Source organism: Tachyglossus aculeatus, chromosome 23 (assembly GCF_015852505.1).
Source record: "Tachyglossus aculeatus isolate mTacAcu1 chromosome 23, mTacAcu1.pri, whole genome shotgun sequence".
Taxonomy (NCBI): domain Eukaryota; kingdom Metazoa; phylum Chordata; class Mammalia; order Monotremata; family Tachyglossidae; genus Tachyglossus; species Tachyglossus aculeatus.
In genome coordinates this window covers 37653537-37674785 of record NC_052088.1, presented here as the reverse complement: position 1 = coordinate 37674785, position 21249 = coordinate 37653537, and the positions used below count along the sequence as shown (strand labels likewise).

General features: G+C 51.2%; 1 protein-coding gene across 1 annotated transcript in view; it reads left to right on the top strand.

Moving 5' to 3' along the window:
* PIK3R1 (phosphoinositide-3-kinase regulatory subunit 1) overlaps positions 1-21249 on the top strand; it is a 72900-nt gene that overhangs the window by 6436 nt on the left and 45215 nt on the right. The window contains 1 exon segment of the mRNA XM_038765620.1: positions 4976-5530. Coding sequence (XP_038621548.1) covers positions 5194-5530 — 337 coding nt within the window. The 5' untranslated portion in view covers positions 4976-5193.

The window sequence follows — 21249 nt, the reverse complement described above, 5'->3', positions numbered from 1 at the left end:
GCTCTTTCCACTGAGCCACGCTGCTTCATAGACTCATACTATTGATTGATTGCCAACCCAGGTTAACGCGCTATTTAAATTTCAAGCAGGTTGACTGGTGGTAATTCCCAAAAGCAGAAAGGCCTCGTAGGAAGAGCGCAGGCCTGGGAGTTGGGAGGCTTGAGTTCTAATTCTGTATATATGTTTGTACATATTTATTACTCTATTTATTTTACTTGTACATATCTATTCTATTTATTTTATTTTGTTAATATGTTTGGTTTTGTTCTCCGTCTCCCCCTTTTAGACTGTGACCCCACTGTTGGGTAGGGACTGTCTCTATATGTTGCCAATTTGTACTTCCCAAGCGCTTAGTACAGTGCTCTGCACACAGTAAGCGCTCAATAAATACGATTGATGATGATGATGATAATTCCAGTTCCGGCCACTTGCCTGAGGCCCAGAAAAGTGAAGCGACTTGCCCAAGGTCACACAGCAGCACACAAGTGGTGGAGCCGGGACTAGAACCCAGGGTCCTCCTGACTCCGAGCCGTCCTGGCCTCTGAGGCGGCTCCGGGCCCGTGTTTCTTGGGGATGAGCCAACCTGGAGATTGGGAGATTTGATCTCCTATTGTGTGGTTGTGTGTGTGTTGTGCGTGGGCATGTATGTGCGTGCACGGTGTGCGTATGTGTCTCCTGGCGGGTTGACGGAAGGGGAGGATTGCAAAGATTCAGAAGATAGACACACAATCTCCTGTGTGTGTGTGTGTGATGCCCGTCTACTTGTTTTGTTTTGTTGTCTCTCTCCCCCTTCTACACTGTGAGCCCATTAGCTAGCGATTGTTTCTATCTGTTGCCGAATTGTACTTTCCAAGCACTTAGTACATTCATTCAATCGTATTTATTGAGCACTTCCTGTGTGCAGAGCACTGTACTAAGCGCTTGGGAAGTACAAGCTGGCAACCTATAGAGACGGTCCCCACCCAACAGCGGGGACTCTGCACCCAGTAAGCGCTCAATAATTACAACTGAGTGAATGAATGAACGAGAGAAAGTGAGAGGCTGCATATCTTGGTGCGTATGATCAATGATTGATTTCAAAAATTAGAGCATTTGGAGTGTTTTGGATTAAAAGGAGGGATCCAAAGTGTCCATCCGGGTCCTGGAGCGGTTGGGTGACTCTCTCCAGCTCCCCCAGCAGCCGGAATTAGAACCCAGGACCCTCAAATTCTAGGCTTGGGCTCTTCCCGCTAGGCCATGCTGCCGTTCAGTGCGCCTAGAAGCAGCGGCGTCTCCTGGATAGAGCACGGGCCTGGGAATCAGAAGGATGTGGGTTCTAATCGCGGCGCTGCCACTTGTCTGCTGTGTGACCTTGGGCAAGTCATTTCATTTCCCTGGGCCTCAGTTCTTTCATCTGCAGAATAGGGATTCAGTACCTGTCCTCCCTCCTACTTAGACTGTGAGGTCCACATAGGACCTGATGATCTTACATCCTCCCCAGCATTTAGTCCAGTGCTTGGCACATAGTAAGCATTTAAGTAATTAAGTTTAAGTGTGCCTCCGTTGCCTCATCTGTGAAATGAGGATTAAGACTGTGAGCCCCATGTGGGACAGCCAGATTACCTTGTATCTACCCCAGTGCTTAGAACAGTGCTTGGCACTTAGTAAGTGCTTAACAAATACCATTATTATTATTATTATTAATTCCACAATTATTAATATTATTGAACCAGGTCCCGTTTTGAAGCATCACTGGGTCCTTGGAAGGGGCAGGGCAGCCTTGTGGAGACAGCACAGGCCTGGGGAGATGAGGATTCTCATCCCGATTCCACCCCTGGACTGTGGACAGACTTTGGGCACCGCTCTGGGCCTCAGTCTCCCCGTCTGTATGGAAAAGCCTCTGGCGAGAAATTCAAGAGATTATTGTGCAGTGAGACCGGGGGCCGGGAATCAGTCAATCAATCGCATTTATTGAGCGCTTACTGTGTGCAGAGCACTGTACTAAGCACTTGGGAAGTACAAGGTGGGGGGTTTCCTCCCCACTTCAAGTGCTTAGTACAGCGCTCTACACACGTTAAGTGCTCAGTACGTTCCACTGATTGAATTTCACTTTGAGTCCCCAGTATTTGACTTTTTGATCGGAAAGTGCTAGCTCATCTTCTTTTACCAAAGGAGAGTGGGTTCAGACACCCAAATCACGTTGCCTTTGGAATGATGGTGCCTTGATCCCTTGCCAAGATGCCCAAGGCCTGGGGCAGTGAATTAAAAAGCTCATTTCTAGCCTCCCGAGTTCCTACTTGTTGAATATAAAATGCCATTTTCTCGAAGACTGCAGAGAGAGAGAGAGGGAGAGGGTCCGGGTTCCAGCCAGGATGGTTGGCCATGGTGGGAGCCCATCAGTACAGTGCTCTGCACACAGTAAGCGCTCAATAAATATGATTAATTGATTGATTGACGGATGAGGTGACGGAGGTCCAGAGAAGTGAAGTGACAAAGTCACACAGCTGATGATTGGAGCTTCCCAGACTGAGCCCCCTCCTTCCTCCCCTCCTTCCCCTCCCCACAGCACCTGTATATATGTATATGTTTGTATGTATTTATTACTCTATTTATTTATTTTATTAGTACATATTCTATTTATTTTATTTTGTTAATATGTTTTATTTTGTTTTATGTTTTGTTTTATTTTGTTTTTAATATGTTTTGTTGTCTGTCTCCCCCTTCTAGACTGTGAGCCCGCTGTTGGGGAGGGACCGTCTCTGTATCAATCAATCAGTCGTATTTATTGAGCGCTTACTGTGTGCAGAGCACTGTACTAAGCCCTTGGGAAGTCCAAGTTCACAAAATATAGAGACAGGCCCTACCCAACAGTGGGCTCACAGTCTAGAAGGGATGTCAGATCTGTTGTATTATTCTTTCCCAAACGCTTAGTACAGTACTGCTGCTGCACACAGTAAGCGCCCAAGAAACCCCATTGATTGATTGATTGATTGAAAGAGATTCTGGAAAAAAAGGTGGCTATCGAGCAATATTAGGGAGCGTGCCCTGAGCCCAGAGGACAAGGGGTTCCTTTCTATCATAGGTTCAAATCCCGTCTCTGCCAAGTGTCAGCTGTGTGACTTTGGGCAAGTCACTTACCTTCTCATTCATTCATTCATTCATTCATTTTCTGTGCTTCAGTTCCCTCAGCTGTAAAATGGGGATTAAGATGTGAGCCCCATGTGGGACAACCTGATCACCTTGTAACCTCCCCAGCGCGTAGAACAGTGCTTTGCACATAGTAAGCGCTTTACAAATACCATTATTATTACTATTATTATTATTATTATTATTATTATTATTATTATTATTATTCTCGGGGGCCAGGGGCGAGAGTCTAAAAGCTGTCCCTCTGGCGGGTCGCCCACACAGCTCCCTGGCCACCACCGGTCCCGTTGCTGGCCTGGGCTGGACAGGCCGGGTCCGACCCCGAAGACCTGCTCAGCCAAGGGCCTTCCGGGCGAGTAGGAATCATCCGTGGCTTGGAATCTCAGAGCCTCCTTCCAATCAATCAATCAATCAATCAATCAATCGTATTTATTGAGCGCTTACTATGTGCAGAGCACTGTACTAAGCGCTTGGGAAGTACAAATTGGCATCACATAGATGCCTTCCGCCTTCCCTCGCCCCCGTCCTGCCCCATAACTTTAGAAAAAAGCAAACAATTCATTCAGCTTAACCCGTAGATGAACCCTGTAAACCTCAAGGAAATCTAGCTGTGGCCAGTCCTGTTCTTCAGTATAAAATGATAATGGTTGTGTTTGTTAAGCGCCCGCTACGTGCCAAGCACTGTACTGAGCGCCAGAGTAGGTACAAGCTAAGCAGGTCAGACACTGTCCCTGTCCCAAGGGGGCTCACGGTCTAAGTCAGGAGGAGAACAAGTATCGAATCCCCGTTTTACAGATGAGGAAACTGAGGCCCAGAGGAGTGAGTCCCATGAAGGATGGGGAACGTGTCCTATCGGGTCGTATTCTATCTACCCCAGAGCTTAGTACGGTGTCAGGCATATAGTGAGTGCTTAGCAAACACCACAATTATTGCCATGAAACATTGCCGCTTGGCGAAAAGAGTCTGGGGAAGGGTCTTCATACGCCTCCCATGGGCTCACCCTACCCCGTCCCTTCCCGCCGATGAGTGGACGTTTTGGATGCTGAATTTGGGGGGCGGCAGGGGCCACACTACTGCTTTTCTGACTCCTCTGCCACATATCTGGAGGACTTGGGATTTCCATTCTCCTCTGTCATTTCCTGGGGACTGGGGTCCCATCTCGGCCGGGGCGGCTGTTCATTCGTTCATTCATTCAGTCGTATTTATTGAGCGCTTACTGTGTGCAGAGCACTGTGCTAAGCGCTTGGGAAGTCCAAGTTGGCAACATGTACAGCCGGTCCCCGCCCACGACCCCCGCTGGCCTCAGTACCCGGGACTCCTGCTCGTGGCGGATGGGAATTGGCCTGTTCGGGGGACAGGGATCTGACCTTCGGGGCTGCTTTCCCCAACACATAATAATAATAATAAAATAATGACATTTATTAAGTGCTTACTATGTGCAGAGCACCGTTCTAAGCTCTGGAGAGGTTACAAGGTGATCAGGTTGTCCCACGGGGGGCTCACAGTCTTCGTCCCCGTTTTACAGATGAGGGAACTGAGGCACAGAGAAGTGAAGTGACTTGCCCAAAGTCACACAGCTGACAAGTGGCAGAGCCGGGATTTGAGCCCATGGCCTCTGACTCCAAAGCCCGGGCTCTTTTCCACTGAGCCACGCTGCTTTTCTACTTAGCATGGAATCCTGCACCCAATGGGCATTGCTCAGTGGTACGCTGCCCGCTCCTAAATGGGTACGGCTGACTGGGCTTGGGGGGGCTGCAGCGGGCAGGGAGGGTGGTAGGGGCAGCCTGGGGGGTTGAAAAGGGCACAGGGGGCAGAGACATGGTGTCACCCTTCCCCGTTCTCTGTGCAGGTGCAGGCGGCAGCGGCGGATGGACAGCCCGGGCCTGGCGCGTTGGCAGGGAGCACCCAAGGCCGTGCCCACCCGCTGAAGCCCGGCTCGCAGCCGGGCAGTCCGAAGGGCCGGAGCAGGAGCCCCCCAGGGTGCCATGGTGAGGCCTTCCCCGGCCTGACCTCCGGGCCGTCCGCGCGTCCCGGAGGGGTCGGGGACCCCCCGCCCTCCCCGCGGCCATGAGCACCGAGGGCTTCCAGTACCGAGCGCTGTACGGCTACCAGAAGGAGCGGGAGGAGGATCTGGATTTGCACCCGGGCGACGTCCTCACGGTGAACAAGGGCTTCCTGGTGGCCCTGGGCCTGGGCGCGGGGGCCGAGGCCCGGCCCGAGGAGATCGGCTGGCTGACCGGTGCCAACGAAAGCACCGGGGAGCACGGGGACTTTCCTGGCACCTACGTGGAGTACGTTGGCCACAAGGAGCTCTCCCCGCCCACGCCGAAGCCTCGCCCCCCGCGCCCTCTCCCCGTGGCCCCCGGCCCCTCCACCAGGCCCCGGCCCGACGGCGAGTCTCCAGGTCAGTGCCCATGTCCCGGAGATCGGCGATGGTGTCACGCGGGGAGCGGAGTCGGGGGCCGGAATCCGGTGCAGTCGCGTCTGTCCGCGAAGGAGAGTTTGGGTCCCTGGGGTCTCCGCGGGGCTTCACCCTCCCGGGCTGGCCCTGCCATGTTACTCAGTGGGCACTCTGGGTCGGGTTGGGCCGCACATTCTGGGAGCAGGGGTGGACCAGGTTATGTGACTCAGTGGGCAGTTTGGGTTGGGGGCCGGGCACCCTGCGAGGGGTGGGCGCGGTCTCCAAGGCCCTTCGGCCGCCGGCCCTGTGTCCCCCCCAGTCTAGCTCTGCCGTGTGACTCGGTGGGCACTCTCGGGATTTGGTGGGCACTCTGGGGGAGGTGGACGGGCCGTATGACTCGGCAGGCGCCGTAGGTGGTTGCGGCCTGGGCCACGTGACTCAGTGGGCCCTGGTTTGGGGGCTGGGCACTCGGCCTGGGGGTGGCGGGGAGGTGGACCAGGCCATGTGACTTGATGGGCGCTCTGGGTGGCGTTGGACCAGGCCATGTGACTCAACGGGCGCTCTGGTGGGCGGCTCGGGGTTGAAGGGGCACACTCTGGGGAGGTGTGACCCGGGACGTGTGACTCGATGGACACTGTGGTTGGGTGGCCCGGGCGCTCCGGGTGGAGGGGCGGGTAGACCACACCGTTGACTCAGTGTGCACTTTGGGGGCACGGGGAAGCGCACGGGTTCAGGAGTCAGAGGACGTGGGTTCTAATCCCGGCTCCGCCACTTGTCAGCTGTGTGACCTTGGGTAAGCCACTTAACTTCTCTGGACCTCAGTTCCCTCCTCTGTAAAACGCAGGGCAAATAGGATCCCCCCCTGCCCCCTTCCCCCCCACCACCCCTTTCCACCCCTTTCCCAAGATCACACAGCAGACAGGTGGCAGAGCCGGGGTTAGAATAATAATAATAATGTTGGTATTTGTTAAGTGCTTACTATGTGCCAACCACTATTCTAAGCACTGGGATAAATACAAGATAATCAGGTTGTCCCACATGGCATTTATTAAGCACTTACTATGCGCAAAGCACTGTTCTAAGCGCTGGGGAGGTTACAAGGTGATCAGGTTGTCCGATGGGGGGCTCACAGTCTTAATCCCCATTTTACAGGTGAGGTAACTGAAGCACAGAGAAGTTAAGTGGCTTGCCCAAGGTCACACAGCAGGAGCCGGGATTAGAACCCATGTCCTTCGACTCCCAAACCCGTGTTGTTTCCACCAAGTCATGCTGCTTCTGTAGAACCCATGATGTGATTCTCAGGCCCGTGTTGTATCCACTAAGCCGTGCTACTTCTCAGTTGTTACCCCGTGGGATTCTGGGGGCTGACACCGGCCTACCTGGCAGGCGGGGATGCTCTGTTGGGTCCCTGCCCAACAGCGGGCTCACAGTCTAGAAGGGGGAGATTCATTCCTATTTTACAGATGAGGTAACTGAGGCACAGAGAAGTGAAGTGACTGGCCCAAGGTCACACAGCAGACAGGTGGTGGAGGCAGGATTTGAACCCAGGTCCTTCTGGATCCCAGGCCCGTGCTCTATCTGCTTCTCCGTCCTGGGTGTCTTTCTCCAAGCAGGATTCTGTACTGGACTCCCGCTGAGTGCGGACAATCTCCTGGGCGCCTCCTGCATTCTGAATGATGTACTAGACACATTCCACCTTGGGGCACTGTAGACACCTGGTATGGGGCGTCTACAGTGTAAAGCGTGATGTACTGGGCACCTACTGTATGTGGGGCTCTGCACTAGACAGCTCTTGTGTGTAGATACTCTTGTGGGTGTCTGTTGTGTCCAAAACACTGACTGGGTGCTCTGTGCATATGGGAAACTGATCTGGACACTTATAGTGTACAGGGCACTGTACTGAGCACCATCTGTGTGGGGGGCAGAGTCCTGGGCGTCTACAGTGTGCCCTTCTCTTCCCCACAGCCCCTGTATATACGTGTATATGTTTGTACATATTTATTACTCTATTTATGTATTTATTTTACTTGTTCATATCTATTCTATTTTATTTTGTTAGTATGTTTGGTTTTGTTCTCTGTCTCCCCCTTTTAAACCGTGAGCCCACTGTTGGGTAGGGACTGTCTCTATAAGTTGCCAACTTGTACTTCCCAAGCGCTTAGTACAGTGCTCTGCACACAGTAAGCGCTCAATAAATACGATTGATTGATTGATTGCTCCATGACCCCTGCTGCTCCCCCGGCCCGCCAGGTTTTTCCAAGCTGGTTGAAAGTCCGCCAAGCTGAGGATCTGGGCATGGCATAGTAGATAGAGCACAGGCCTGGGAATCTGGAGGTCTTGGGTTCCAATCCCAGCTCTGACACTCGTCTGCTGTGTGGCCTCGGGCAAGTCACTTCATTTCTCTGGGCCTCAGTGACCTCACCTGTCAAATGGGGATTAAGACCGTGAGCCCCACGTGGGACAGGGACCGTGTCCAACCCGATTTGCTTGTATCCACCGCGGCGCTTAATACAGGGGTGGGGGTCTGTGCCAGGCACTGTACTAAGCACTGGGGCGGATACAAGCTAATCGGGTTGGACACAGTCCCTGTCCCACGTGGGGCTCGCAATCTTAATCCCCATTTTACGGATGAGGGAACTGAGGCCCAGAGAAGTGAAGTGACTAGCCCAAGGTCACTGTTCTTTCTCCTTAGTTTGAGCCCCATGTGGGTAAGGCCCGCATCTGACTTGATCATCGTGTATCTACCCCCCACTGCCTAGCACAATGCTTAACTCAGAGTAAGCGCCTCAGCACCGTATGGTGATGATATTCCTTCCGTCGTGGCTACCAGTTGAGCACCTCCAGTGGGCAGGGCACTGTACTAAGTGGCTGGGAGGGACAATCGAAGCAGCCTTGGACTCCCCGCTTTCGAGGAGCTTTCCACCAGGAGCGGCTTTGCAGAGGGACTGAGATGGGGACGCCCCTCCCCTCCTTCAGACTCACCCCCCCGCATTGCATGGCCATCTCACTGCCTTCGGCGGGGTCTCTGGCCGGATAAGCGCCGTCTCTGAGGGGCCGTGGGGAGAGCGTCGTGATGGGAGACGAGAGTAAATCTGACACCTTCCGGAGTCAACTGTGTAAGCCTGAGGTGGCCAGGGAAAGGGAGGGCCCGTACGGATGCTCACTGTACCTCGTTCTCCCCTTTCCCGCCGTCGACCCCCGGCCCCCATCCTCCCCCTGGCCCGGAATGCCCTCCCTCCGCACATCCTCGAAGCTCGCTTTCTTCCTCCCTTCAAAGCCCTACTGAGAGCTCACCTCCTCCAGGAGGCCTTCCCACACTGAGCCCCCTTTTTCCTCTCCTCCTCCCCATCCCCCCCGCCCTACCTCCTTTCCTTTCCCCCAGCACCTGTATATATGTTTGTACAGATTTATTACTCTATTTTACTTGTACATATTTACTATTCTATTTATTTTGTTAATAATGTGCATTTAGCTTTAATTCTGTTCATTTAGCCGTATTGAGCGCTTACTGTGTGCAGAGCACTGACGACTTGACACCTCTCCACATGTTTTGTTGTCTGTGTCCCCCTCTAGACTGTGAGCCCGTTGTTGGGGAGGGACCGTCTCTATATGTTGCCAACTGGTACTTCCCAAGCGCTTAGTACAGTGCTCTGCACACAGTAAGCACTCAATAAATATAATTGAATGAATGACTGAATGTGCTCTCATACTCTCCCAAGAGCTTAGAACATTGCTCTGCACATAGTACGTGCTCAACCAATACCAGTGAGTAATTATGATTTTGGTTGGTGTCAACCAGGTAGTTAACCCGGTCAGGCTCCAGTTTCTCTTTCCGAGGGTTAGGACAGTGCTCTGCGCACACTTCTCTGAAAGAGCCCGGGCTTTGGAGTGAGGGGTCATGGGTTCGAATTCCGGCTCTGCCAATTGTCAGCTGTGTGACTTTGGGCAAGTCACTTAACTTCTCTGGGCCTCAGTTCCCTCATCTGTAAAATGGGGATGAAGACCGTGAGCCCCCCGTGGAGCAACCTGATCACCTTGTAACCTCCCCAGCGCTTAGGACAGTGCTTTGCACATAGTAAGCGCTTAATAAATGCCATTATTATTATTATTACAGCTGATACCCAGGCCAGCCTGGTCAGCTGCTCCACACATTAAAGGCGGCCAGCACAGTGTGCTGCACATGGTAAGTGTCCAGGGCTCCGTAGACAGACGCCACACGCTTCACCTCCCCCTGCAGACAGGGCTCTGCTGACAGGAGGTGGCCAACAAATGCTACTGACTGAGCATGAGCGAATAATATCAATCAATCATATTTATTGAGTGCTAATATAATTATTAATCATGAGGGGTTTAGTTGGGGAGGACAGACAGGGGGAGGAGGCTGTGCCCGTTGAATCTCCTCAGGGCTCCCGGAGGCCCCCAAGCTACCGAAGGCTTCTCTGCCCTCTGCCACCCTGGGGGCTCCTATCAGATTCATTCATTCATATTTATTTAGCGCTTGCTGTGTGCAGAGCACTGTACTAAGCGCTTGGGAAGTACAAGTCGGCAATAAATAGAGACAGTCCCTACCCAACAACGGGCTTCCAGGCTAGACGGGGGCGAGAGACAGCAAAAGAAAACATCTGGACAGGTGTCAAGTCATCAGAACAAATAGAATTAAGGCTAAATGCACATCATTAACAAAATGAATAGAATAGTAATTATGTACCAGTAAAGTAAATAGAATTATTAGTAATTGCAGGACCCAGTTAATGAATATTCCGGAATCAGTTGAAAAGATAAATATTAGTGTGTACTTGGCTTCACTGACAAACATTCATTCAGTCATTCAGTCGTATTTATTGAGCGCTTACTGTGGGCAGAGCACTGTACTAAGCGCTTGGGAAAGCAGAAGGCGGCCTACCTCAGGCAGGCTCGCTCCGGCCCCTTCCGCTTCAGGACTGAGCTCCGCAGCGGCAGGAGCCCCGGGATCCGGGCTGCCCTTCCATTCTGCCATAGGTCATTGCCCCTTGGGGGCAAGACTGGGATGCCCTCCTCAACTTCCAGTTGGCAAACGTCTGGATTCCGACCCTGATCCTTCCCTAGTGTTTAACTTGGGAAACTTGATCCCGAAAGCACCAAAGGCAGAGAGCAGTTCCGGGGATCCTGGGGTGCACCTGGGCTGGTTTTAGACTGTGAGCCCACTGTTGGGTAGGGACTGTCTCTATGTGTTGCCAACTTGTACTTCCCAAGTGCTTAGTACAGTGCTCTGCACACAGTAAGCGCTCAATAAATGCGATTGATTGATTGATTGATTGATTGATTTGACCGGCCAGGTGCCCACAGGGAGGACAGGCGGCTCAGTGAGAAGAGCCCAGGCTGGGAAAGTGGAAGACCCGGGTTCTAGTTTTGGCTCTGCCACCGGATGACTTGGGGCAAGTCACTGGCCTTTTCTGGGATTGTGTTGCCCCGCCTGTCCGATGGAGATCAATTGGGATTACCTCTGCCTTGGGCCGGGCTCGGATGTTCCGGGAGCGGTTCCCGATCTTTGCCCCGCCCCGGGGATCCGACCAGCGCCGTATAGGCTCCAGTGCTGCCCCTTGGACGCGAGGGCCAGAGCCGGCCGGGTCCACTTGGGAACAGTAATTTTTCCCGTCGTGGCCAAGGAATCTCCGGGGGAGAGAGGGCACTGACCACTGAACAGCTGCGGTTTGGTGATTGTGATTATTACCACTATAATGTAATGTCATTCATTCAATTCATTGAGCGCTTACTATGTGAAAGACACTGTATTAAGCTCTCGGGAGAGTGCAGTACAACATTAAACAGACTCAGTCCCTGCCCACGATGAGCTTACGTCAATATAATTATATAATGCCATCATGAGCGTCGGGGGACATCTGAAAATGTCAGGTTGGATACAGTCCCCTTCCCACACAGGCCTCATCGTGTAAGGGGGAGGGAGGCCTTTTCCCCAGTACATTAACCAATCCCTCGTACTCGTCAAATCGCGGGTGTGTATTGAGTGCCTCCTTTGTATAGAGCACTATACTAAGTGATTTGGGAGCGTACGCTAGAGTTGGTGGACATGGTCACTGGTGACGAGGAGCTCACGGGCTTGCTGAGGAAGAGGAGGAGGGAGAAGTAGAAAGTAGGAAGAAGTAGTGAATCCCCATTTTACAGAGGAGAAAACTGCAGCCCGGAGAAGTAAATTCATCAGTGGTATTTACTGAGCCCATACTGTGTTCTAAGCTCTTGGGAGAGTACAGTTCAACAGAGTTGGGAGAAATGTTTCTTGCCTACAAGGAGCTTACAGTCTAGAGTGACTGTTAAGTGACTTATCCAAGGTCACCCAGCAAGCAAGTAGCCAGGCTGGGTTGAGAACCCAGGTCCCCTGACTCCCAACACGAGGCTTTTCCGTCTACCCGGAGGGGACCGTTCTGCCAGCGGTGGGGATGACCAGGGGCTAATCTGAATGTCCTTCTAAGCCTTCTCCATCCAGCTGACATTTTGGGGGTCCATTTGCCGTGACTCCCGGAAATATCCTTCAGTCCGTCTCCCCCGCTAGTGTGTGAGTTCTCTGTGGGCTGGGAATATTAGTAGTAATGATAATGATATTGATGACATTTGTTAAGCGCTTACTAGGTGTCAGGCACTGTTCTATGCACTGAGGTAAATATAAGGTAATCAGGTTGGATATAATCCCTGTCCCACATAATAATAATAATAATGGGATTTTTTAAGCGCTTACTATGTGCAAAGCACTGTTCTAAGCGCTGGGGAGGTTACAAGGTAACCAGGTTGTCCCACGGGGGGCTCACAGTCTTAATCCCCATTTTCCAGATGAGGTAACTGAGGCACAGAGAAGTGAAGTGACTTGCCCAAAGTCACACAGCTGACAATTGGCGGAGCAGGGATTTGAACCTATGGCCTCTGACTCCAAAGCCCGGGCTCTTTCCACGGGGCTCACAGTCTTAATCCCCGTTTTACAGATGGGGGAACTGAGGGGCCGAGAAGTGAAGTGACTTGCCCAAAGTCATACAGCAGACAAGTGATGGAGCCGGGATTAGAACCCATATCCTCCTGACCCCCAGGCTCCTGCTCTATCCATTAGGCCCTGCTGCTTTTCAGGGAACAGTGTGCTGTTTTCATCTGTACTTCCCCAGTGCCTAGCACAGTGCACTGCACACAGTGGGCGCTCAATAAATGCTACTCCTACATCCAGGTGAGAGGCCAAGTAGCCTGAGTCGGGGAACCTGGGTTCTAGTTCCAGCTCTGGCCTTGGCTGCTCTGTGACCTCGGATGTGTTGCTGAGCCTCTCTGGCCCTCAGTTTCCTCCGCTGTAAAATGGGGAGATGATTTCTACTCTCCCTCTGATACTGATCTCGGAGTGGGTCCGGGGTCTCCTCTGATCCGTCCACCATCTGCTCCTCATTTAGCGCAGAGTTTGGCGCTTAGTAAGAGCTGACTAAATGCTGTAGCTAGGAGAATTCCAGATTGATGGGTTTTTGTGTGTGTGTATGTGTGAGAGAGAGAATGTATTTATGTAAGGGGGTGTGTTTGTGTATGAGTGTGCGTGCGCTTGTGTGGGGGGGTTGGGGGGAAAGTAAGGGGGAAAATTAATAATAATAATAATAATGATGGCATTTATTAAGCGCTTACTATGTGCAAAGCACTGTTCTAAGCCCTGGGGGGATACAAGGTCATGAGGTTGCCCCACGTGGGGCTCACAGTCTTCATCCCCATTTTACAGATGAGGGAACTGAGGCCCAGAGAAGTGAAGTGACTTGCCCAAAGTCACACAGCTGACAAGTGGCGGAGTTGGGATTTGAACCCTTGACCTCTGACTCCAAAGCCCGGGCTCTTTCCCACTGAGCCACGCTGCTTCTCCAAAATTAAGGGGCCAGGCGCCCAGCGGGTGTCAATTCGGCTGTGGGATTGTGGACAGTTAGGTATTGTGTGCTGTGGGCCTCCTGAATCATTGCATTTATTGGTAATTTACCGAATTCCTGTTCTCTAGAAATGAAGGTAGCGGTTGCTATTGTCCTCATTGTTTTGGAGCTGTTTCCTGTTACAGTCACAAGCTCAGATTTTCTGAAAATCATTTTGACCTCCTGGTTCATTCATTCATTCAATCGTATTTGTTGAGCGCTTACTGTGTGCAGAGCACTGTACTAAGCGCTTGGGAAGTCCAAGTTGGCAACACAGAGAGACGGTCCCTACCCAACAACGGGCTCACGTCTAGAAGGGGGAGACAGACAACAAAACAAAACATGTGGACAGGTGTCAAGTCTTCAGAACAAACAGAATTAACGCCTTGGGCAAATCACTTTACTTCTCTATGCCTCAGTTCCCTCATCTGTAAAATGGGGATTAAGAGTGTGAGCCCCATGTGGGACAGGGACGGTGTCCAACCTGATTAGACGTATCCACCCCAGCGCTTAGAACAGTGCTTGACCAATAATAAGGACTTAAAAAATACCATCATTATTATTAGTATACAAGGTAATCAGGTTGGACCCAATCCCTGTCCCACATGGGGCTCACACTTTTAATCCCCATTTTGGTTCTGAGACAGCCTTCCTTTCAGGGGTAACCGGCCTCTCTCTCTGCCTCCGGAGTGACCAGCCTCCGTCCATATTACTGTTGGACTCAGAGTCTGAGAAGGAGGGAGGGAGGGAGGCCTTTTCCCCAGTACATTAACCAATCCCTTGTAGTCATCAAATCGCAGGTGTGTATTGAGTGCCTCCTTTGTATAGAGCACTGTACTAAGTGCTTTGGGAGCGTACACTAGAGTTAGTGGACATGGTCACTGAAGGCCCTGCTGAGAGCTCACCTCCTCCAGGAGGCCTTCCCAGACTGAGCCCTTTCCTTCCTCTCCCCCTCGTCCCCCTCTCCATCCCCCACATCTTACCTCCTTCCCTTCCCCACAGCACCTGTATATATGTATATATGTTTGTACATATTTATTACTCTATTTATTTATTTATTTTATTTGTACATATCTATTCTATTTATTTCATTTTGTTAGTATGTTTGGTTTTGTTCTCTGTCTCCCCCTTTTAGACTGTGAGCCCACTGTTGGGTAGGGACTGTCTCTATATGTTGCCAATTTGTACTTCCCAAGCGCTTAGTACAGTGCTCTGCACATAGTAAGTGCTCAATAAATACGATTGATGATGACACATATTTATTCTGTTAATTTTATTTTGTGAATATGTTTTGTTCTCTGTCTCCCCCTTCTAGACTGTGAGCCCACTGTTGGGTAGGGACCGTCTCTAGATGTTGCCAACTTGGACTTCCCAAGTGCTTAGTACAGTGCTCCGCACACAGTAAGCGCTCAATAAATACGATTGAATGAATGAATGACGAGGAGCTCACGGTCTTGCTGAGGAAGAGGAGGAGGAAGAAGTAGAAGGGGGCTGCTTCCCTTAAATGGATCCAGGGCCCAGGAGCATTGGGAGTGTGTGGGTGCGGAGGTGGGGGATGAGCAGCTTCCAAAAGCCCTTGTAGGAGGGCGTTGGTCGGGGGCTGGGGGAGTGCCAGGGGACTCTGAGTGTGCGTGCGTGCATGCGTGTGTGTGCACGCATACATGTGTGTTTGTTTTAGGGGAAGAACAGGTTAGTGTGGCCAACCAAGCGATCAGAATCCAATATCCAAGTAATAGTTTCACCATGACCATAGTAGAATTAGATCCGGGTTCTAGTCCCCGCTCTGCAGGGTAAGTCACTTAGCTTCTCAGTGCCTCGGTTTCCCCCTCCATGCTCTCCCCCAGCTTATACTGGGAACCCCTGTGGGACGGGCACTGGGGCCAACCGGATAATCTCGTCCCTTTCCCGGCAGTTGGCACAAGGCTGGGCACACCGTGCACTCTGCAGCGTTGCATAAATTCCCCTGACGCTGACGTTATTTATCCTCAGAGCTGCGGATGCTCCCTCAAAGCTAACAGGCGAGTGCGGAATCTGCCTGGCCTCAGCCCTCATGTCCGGCTCTTCCAGGGTCCCCGGTGGCTGGGCTGGGGAGATAATAATAATAATGATGATGGCATTTTATTAAGTGCTTACTGTGTGCAAAGCACTGTTCTAAGCGCTGGAGAGGTTACGAGGTGATCAGGTTGTCCCACGGGGGGCTCACAGTCTTCATCCCCATTTTACAGATGAGGGAGCTGAGGCCCAGAGAAGTGAAGTGACTTACCCAAAGTCACACAGCTGACAAGTGGCGGAGCCAGGATTGGAACCCATGACCTCTGACTCCAAAGCCGATGCTCTTTCCACTGCGCCATGCCGCTTCTGTAATGTAGCATGTAGCATACCTCCTCCGGCCTGCTCTTTGAAAGTTCTCATCCCTGGGGAAGAGGGCCTGAGCCAGTTTCTTTCTCTCTCTGTTTCTGTCTCTCTCTCTCTCTCTGTGTCTCTGTCTCTCTCTGTCTCTCTCTCTCTGTCTCTCGTGCTCTCTTTTCCTCTTGCATGCACTCTTTCCATTCTCTCTCTCTCGTGCTCTCTCTTCCTCTTGCATGCACTCTTTCCTTCTCTTTCTCTCTCTTTCCCTCTCCTTTCTCTCCCTTACTTCCACTTTCTCTCCGTTTCTGTATCTCCTCTCCCCCACTCTTTTTCTCTCTCACTTTTTCTTTCTCCCTTTCTCTCCCTTTTTCTCTTCTCTTTCTCTCTCTCACTCTTTTTCTTTCTCTCTCTCTCTACCTTTCTCTTCCTCTCTCCCTTTCTCTCCCTTACCTCCCCTTTCTCTCCCTTTCTCTCCTCTCCCCCACTCTTTTTCTTTCTCTCTCTCGCTCTTTTTCTTTCTCCCTTACTCTCCCTTTCTCTTCTCTTTCTCTCTCGCTCTTTCTTTCTTTCTCTCTCTCTCGCTCTCTCTCTCTCCCTCTCTCCCTTTCTCTCCCTTACCCCCCTTTCTCTCCCTTTCTCTTCCTCACTCTCTCCTCTTTCTATCTCTCTTTCTCTCTCTTCCCTTCTCTTTATCTCTCTCCATTTCTTTCTCTTTCTCTCTCTCTCTCTCTCTCTCTCTCTCTCTCTCTCTCTCTCTCTCTTTCCCTCCCTCCCTCCCTCCCTCCCCCCATGCTTTCTTCACCTCAGATCGAGGGTTGGCTTTTGTAATAAGAGCATGAAGACACACCTAGTGGAAAGAGGCTCAAATCCCGACTCCGCCAATTGCCAGCTGTGTGACTTTGGGCAAGTCACTTCACTTCTCTGGGCCTCAGTTCCCTCATCTGTAAAATGGGGATTGAGACTGTGAGCCCCCTGTAGGACAACCTGATCACCTTGTAATCTCCCCAGCGCTTAGAACAGTGCTTTGCACATAGTAAGTGCTTAATAAATGCCATCATTATTATTATTATTATTATTACTATAGAGCCTGGGCCTGGGAATCACGGGATCTGAGCTTTGAGGGGGATGGAGCCCAGAGAAGTGGGATTCATTCATTCAGTCATATTTATTGAGCGCTTACTGTGTGCAGAGCACTGTACTAAGCGCTTGGGAAGTACAAGTTGGCAACATACAGAGACGGTCCCTACCCAACAGCGGGCTCACAGTCTAGAAGGGAATAATAATGATAGCACTTATTAAGCGCTTACTGTGTGCAAAGCACTGTTCTAAGTGCTGGGGAGGTTACAAGGTGATCAGGTTGTCCCACAGGGTGCTCACAGTCTTAATCCCCATTTTACAGATGAGGTAACTGAGGCACAGAGATGTTAAGCGACTTGCCCAGTGTCACACAGCCGGCAATTGGCGGAGCTGGGATTTGAACCCACGCCCGTGCACTTTCCACGGAGCCACGCTGGGATAATAATAAAAATAATAATAATAATAATAATGATGGCATTTATTAAGCGCTTACTGTTCTAAGCACTGGGGAGGTTACAAAGTGATCAGGTTGTCCCACAGGAGGCTCACAGTCTTAATCCCCATTTTACAGATGAGGTAACTGAGGCCCGGAGAAGTGAAGTGACTTGCCCAAAGTCACCCAGCTGGCAATCGGGCAGAGCTGGGATTTGAACCCATGGCCTCTGACTCCAAAGCCCGCGCTCTTTCCATTGAGCCACGCTGCTTCTCCTACTCCCTCCCCCTTTTCAGATGGGTAGACTGAGGTCCAGAGAGGCCGACTGCTGTGCCTGGACTCGGAGGGGGGAGGGGAGGTCAGACTGGGGGAGATGCTGACCTCAGGACATAGGAAGTGGTCATCGGCCGGCGCCAGCCCGGACCCTTCCGGCCATCTCAGAGGGCCTTAGGGTGGGGACGGGTGGGTGGGTGGGGGGCTGCCCTGGATGATGGGGAAGAGGAGAGGGCAGAGACACCCCCGGGCTGGCTCGTGGGAGCGCTTCCTCTCCCTGCCCTCACGGGAGCTGGGAAAAACCCCAACTGATGGAGGGCCAGAGCGGAGCTGAGTCAACCGTCCCGCCGCTCACAATCCCCCTGGGCCCTCGGCCGGGTCGGGGGACCGCTGAGGGGAACCAAGGGAAGTTCTCCCTTCCAGAAATAGACCGGGGTTTGGTCGTGTCAGCAGACTTGAGGGTTCCGATCCGTACCGCCTTATGCAGTTCCTGGAAAACTTGGCGTTGATGGGATCCTGGAAAGGTGGCGGAGCCTGCGAGTCAGAAAACCTGGGTTCTAATTCTGGCTCCGCCTCCTGTGCGACCTTGGGCAAGGCCCTTCTCTTCTCTGTGCCTCAGTTTCCGCTGTAAAATCGGGATCAGTCAATCAATCAATCAGTCGTATTTATTGAGCGCTTACTGTGTGCAGAGCAAAGACAAAGACAATCCGGGCAGCAGCATGAAGTATGGATTGAAGTGGGGAGAGACACGAGGATGGGAGATCAGAGAGAAGGCTGATGCAGTGGGATGAGATACCCATTCTTCCCCCCTCCCTGCTTAGACCGTGAACCCCTTGTTTGGCGAGGGACTGTGTCCCACGTGACTAACTTGGATCTAAAATAGTGCTCAGCACATAGTAAGTGCTTAACAAATATCCCAGTTATTGCTATGATAAAGCCCGCTGTTGTGTAGGGACCGTCTCTATATGTTGCCAACTTGTACTTCCCAAGCGCTTAGTACAGTGCTCTGCACACAGTAAGTGCTCAATAAATACAATTGAATGAATGAATGAATTATGATGATAATGATGATATTTGTTAAGCACTTACAATGTGCCAGGCATTATACTAAGCACTGGAGTGGATACAAGCAAATCGGGTTGGACCCAGTCCCTGTCCCACATGGGGCTCACAGTTTCAATCCCCATTTTACAGAGCAGGTAACTGAGGCACAGAGAAGCAAAGTGACTCTCCCAAGGTCACACAGCAGACAAGTGGCAGAGCCAGGATTAGAACCAAGGTCCTTCCGACTCAATCAATCAATCGTATTTATTGAGCGCTTACTGTGTACAGAGCACTGTACTAAGCGCTTAGTACTCCCAGGCCCACGCTCCATCTACTAAGCCACCGAGCTGCTTCTCTCTTATTGTGTGGTGTTGATTCAGCTGGGGATGGTTAGGGGAGGGTGGTTCGAAGATGCCACCTTGACGGATATGTCCGACCCAGATGCCCGTGTCCACCGCGGGCAGAAACTTGCAACCGTCTCACCGCGTGACACACCGCACACCTGTGCTGACACCCAGAAATCATTTGCTTCTGCCTGCTTCTCTCCTAAGGCTGTAAGCTCACCGAGGGCAGGGACTCGGTTTTGGGCTTTTATTGTGTGGCCCCCAAGTTCCCAGACCATTGCTCTGTACCCCCATAGGTACTTAATAAATATCACCAAATGAGTTAATAATGACTGTGGTATGTAAGTGTTTCTATTTAATAATAATAATAATAATGGCATTTCGTATGCGCTTACTATGTGCAAAGCACTGTTCTAAGCGCTGGGGAGGGTACAAGGTGATCAGGTTATCCCACGTGGGGCTCACAGTCCTAATCCCCATTTTACAGATGAGGGAACTGAGGCACAGGGAAGTTGTGACTTTCCCAAAGTCACACAGCTGGCAATTGGCGGAGCCGGGGTTTGAACCCCTGACCTCTGACTCCAAAGCCCGGACTCTTTCCGCTGAACCACGCTGAGCACTGGGCTAAACCCTGGGGTAGATTCAAGATATTTTGAACATGGTCCCTGTCTCACAAAGGGCTCAAAGAAGGGGAGGGAGAACAGCTATCTTATTCCCATTTGACAGATGAAGAAACTGAGGCCCAGAGAAGTTAAGTGACTTACCCATGGTCACCCAGCAGGCAAGGAGTGGAGCTGGGATTAGAACCCAGGGCCTCTGACTCCCAATCCAGTGCTCTTTTCTTTTTTTAATGGTATTTGTTAAGCACGTACTATGGTGCCAGACACTATACTAAGCACTGGGCTAGATAAGGTTTAATCAGGTTGGACACAATCCCTGTCCCACGTGGGTCTCGTAGTCCAGCGCTTAGAACAGTGCTTTGCACATAGTAAGTGCTTAATAAATGCCATCATTATTATTAATCTTCATTTTACAGGTGAGGTAACAGAGAAGTGAAGTAACTTGCCCAAGGCGGCACAGCAGACAAGTGACGGAGCCGGGATTAGAACCCAGGTCCTTCTGATTCCCAATCCTGTGCTTTTCCCTCTAGGCCATGCTGCTTCTCTGAGTTAATGAATAAATGGGAGAGAGAGAGAATGTGTGTGTGTGTGTGTGTGTGTGTGTTTGTGTGTATGTTCAACAGCCCTGTTGACCCATGAGATTCCTTAAATTCCGGAGAAGCAGTGTGGTTCAGTGGAAAGAGCCCGGGCTTTGGAGTCAGAGGTCATGGGTTCAAACCCAGGCTCCACCAATTGTCAGCTGTGTGACTTTGGGCAACTCACTTAACTTCTCTGTGCCTCAGTTCCCTCACCTGGAAAATGGGGATTGAGACTGGGAGCCCCCCGTGGGCCAACCTGATCACCTTGTAACCTCCCCAGCGCTTAGAACAGTGCTTTATTAAGCATGGTAAGTGCTTAATAAAAGCCATCATTACTTAGATGTTGACTGGTTCAACGGAAAAACGAAGCTCCTTATTTGCAATGATAATTGAACATTCTGTGGGCTAGATACTTTATACGACAGAACTAGCTCTTGACAGGACACAGGCCTTATCCCCCCCACCCTGCGGGAGTTTGAGAGGAGCTGGGGTTATTTCACCTCGGAAGAAAAGACAGAGCATTTTGGAAAATCTCCCAAAATAGTGACTGGCTCCTCTCTAGCTGCCTGTAGTTATTTCAGTATTTGCCTCCCCAGTTAGACTGAGAGCTCCTCTTGGGTAGAATTCTTGTCTGCTAACTCCATTCTGTTCTTCCAAGCCTTCCGGGCACCGTCCTTCTCAGGTCCCAGGGCCTCAGTCTCATCATCTGTAAAATGGGGATTCAATACCTTGTTCTCTCTCCCTCTTCATTCATTCATTCAATTGTATTTATAGAGTGCTTACCGTGGCTGTACTAAGCACTTGGAAAGTAAAATAGAGCAGTAAACCCCAGCCCACAACGGGAGAGCTAGGGGAGTCTTAGTGAGCCCCGTTTTGGGACAGGGACTGTGTCTGACCTGATAGTTTTGTGTCTAAACCAGTGCTTAGTAGAGTGCTTGGTACATAGTAAGTGCATAATAGTAATAATAATAATTGTGGCACTGTACTAATTCTCTGGAGCAGGCACAAATCAGGTGCCATATGGAGCTCGCAGTCTAAGTAAAAAGGAGAACATGGATTGAATCCCCATTTTGCAAATGAGGGAACCAAAGCCC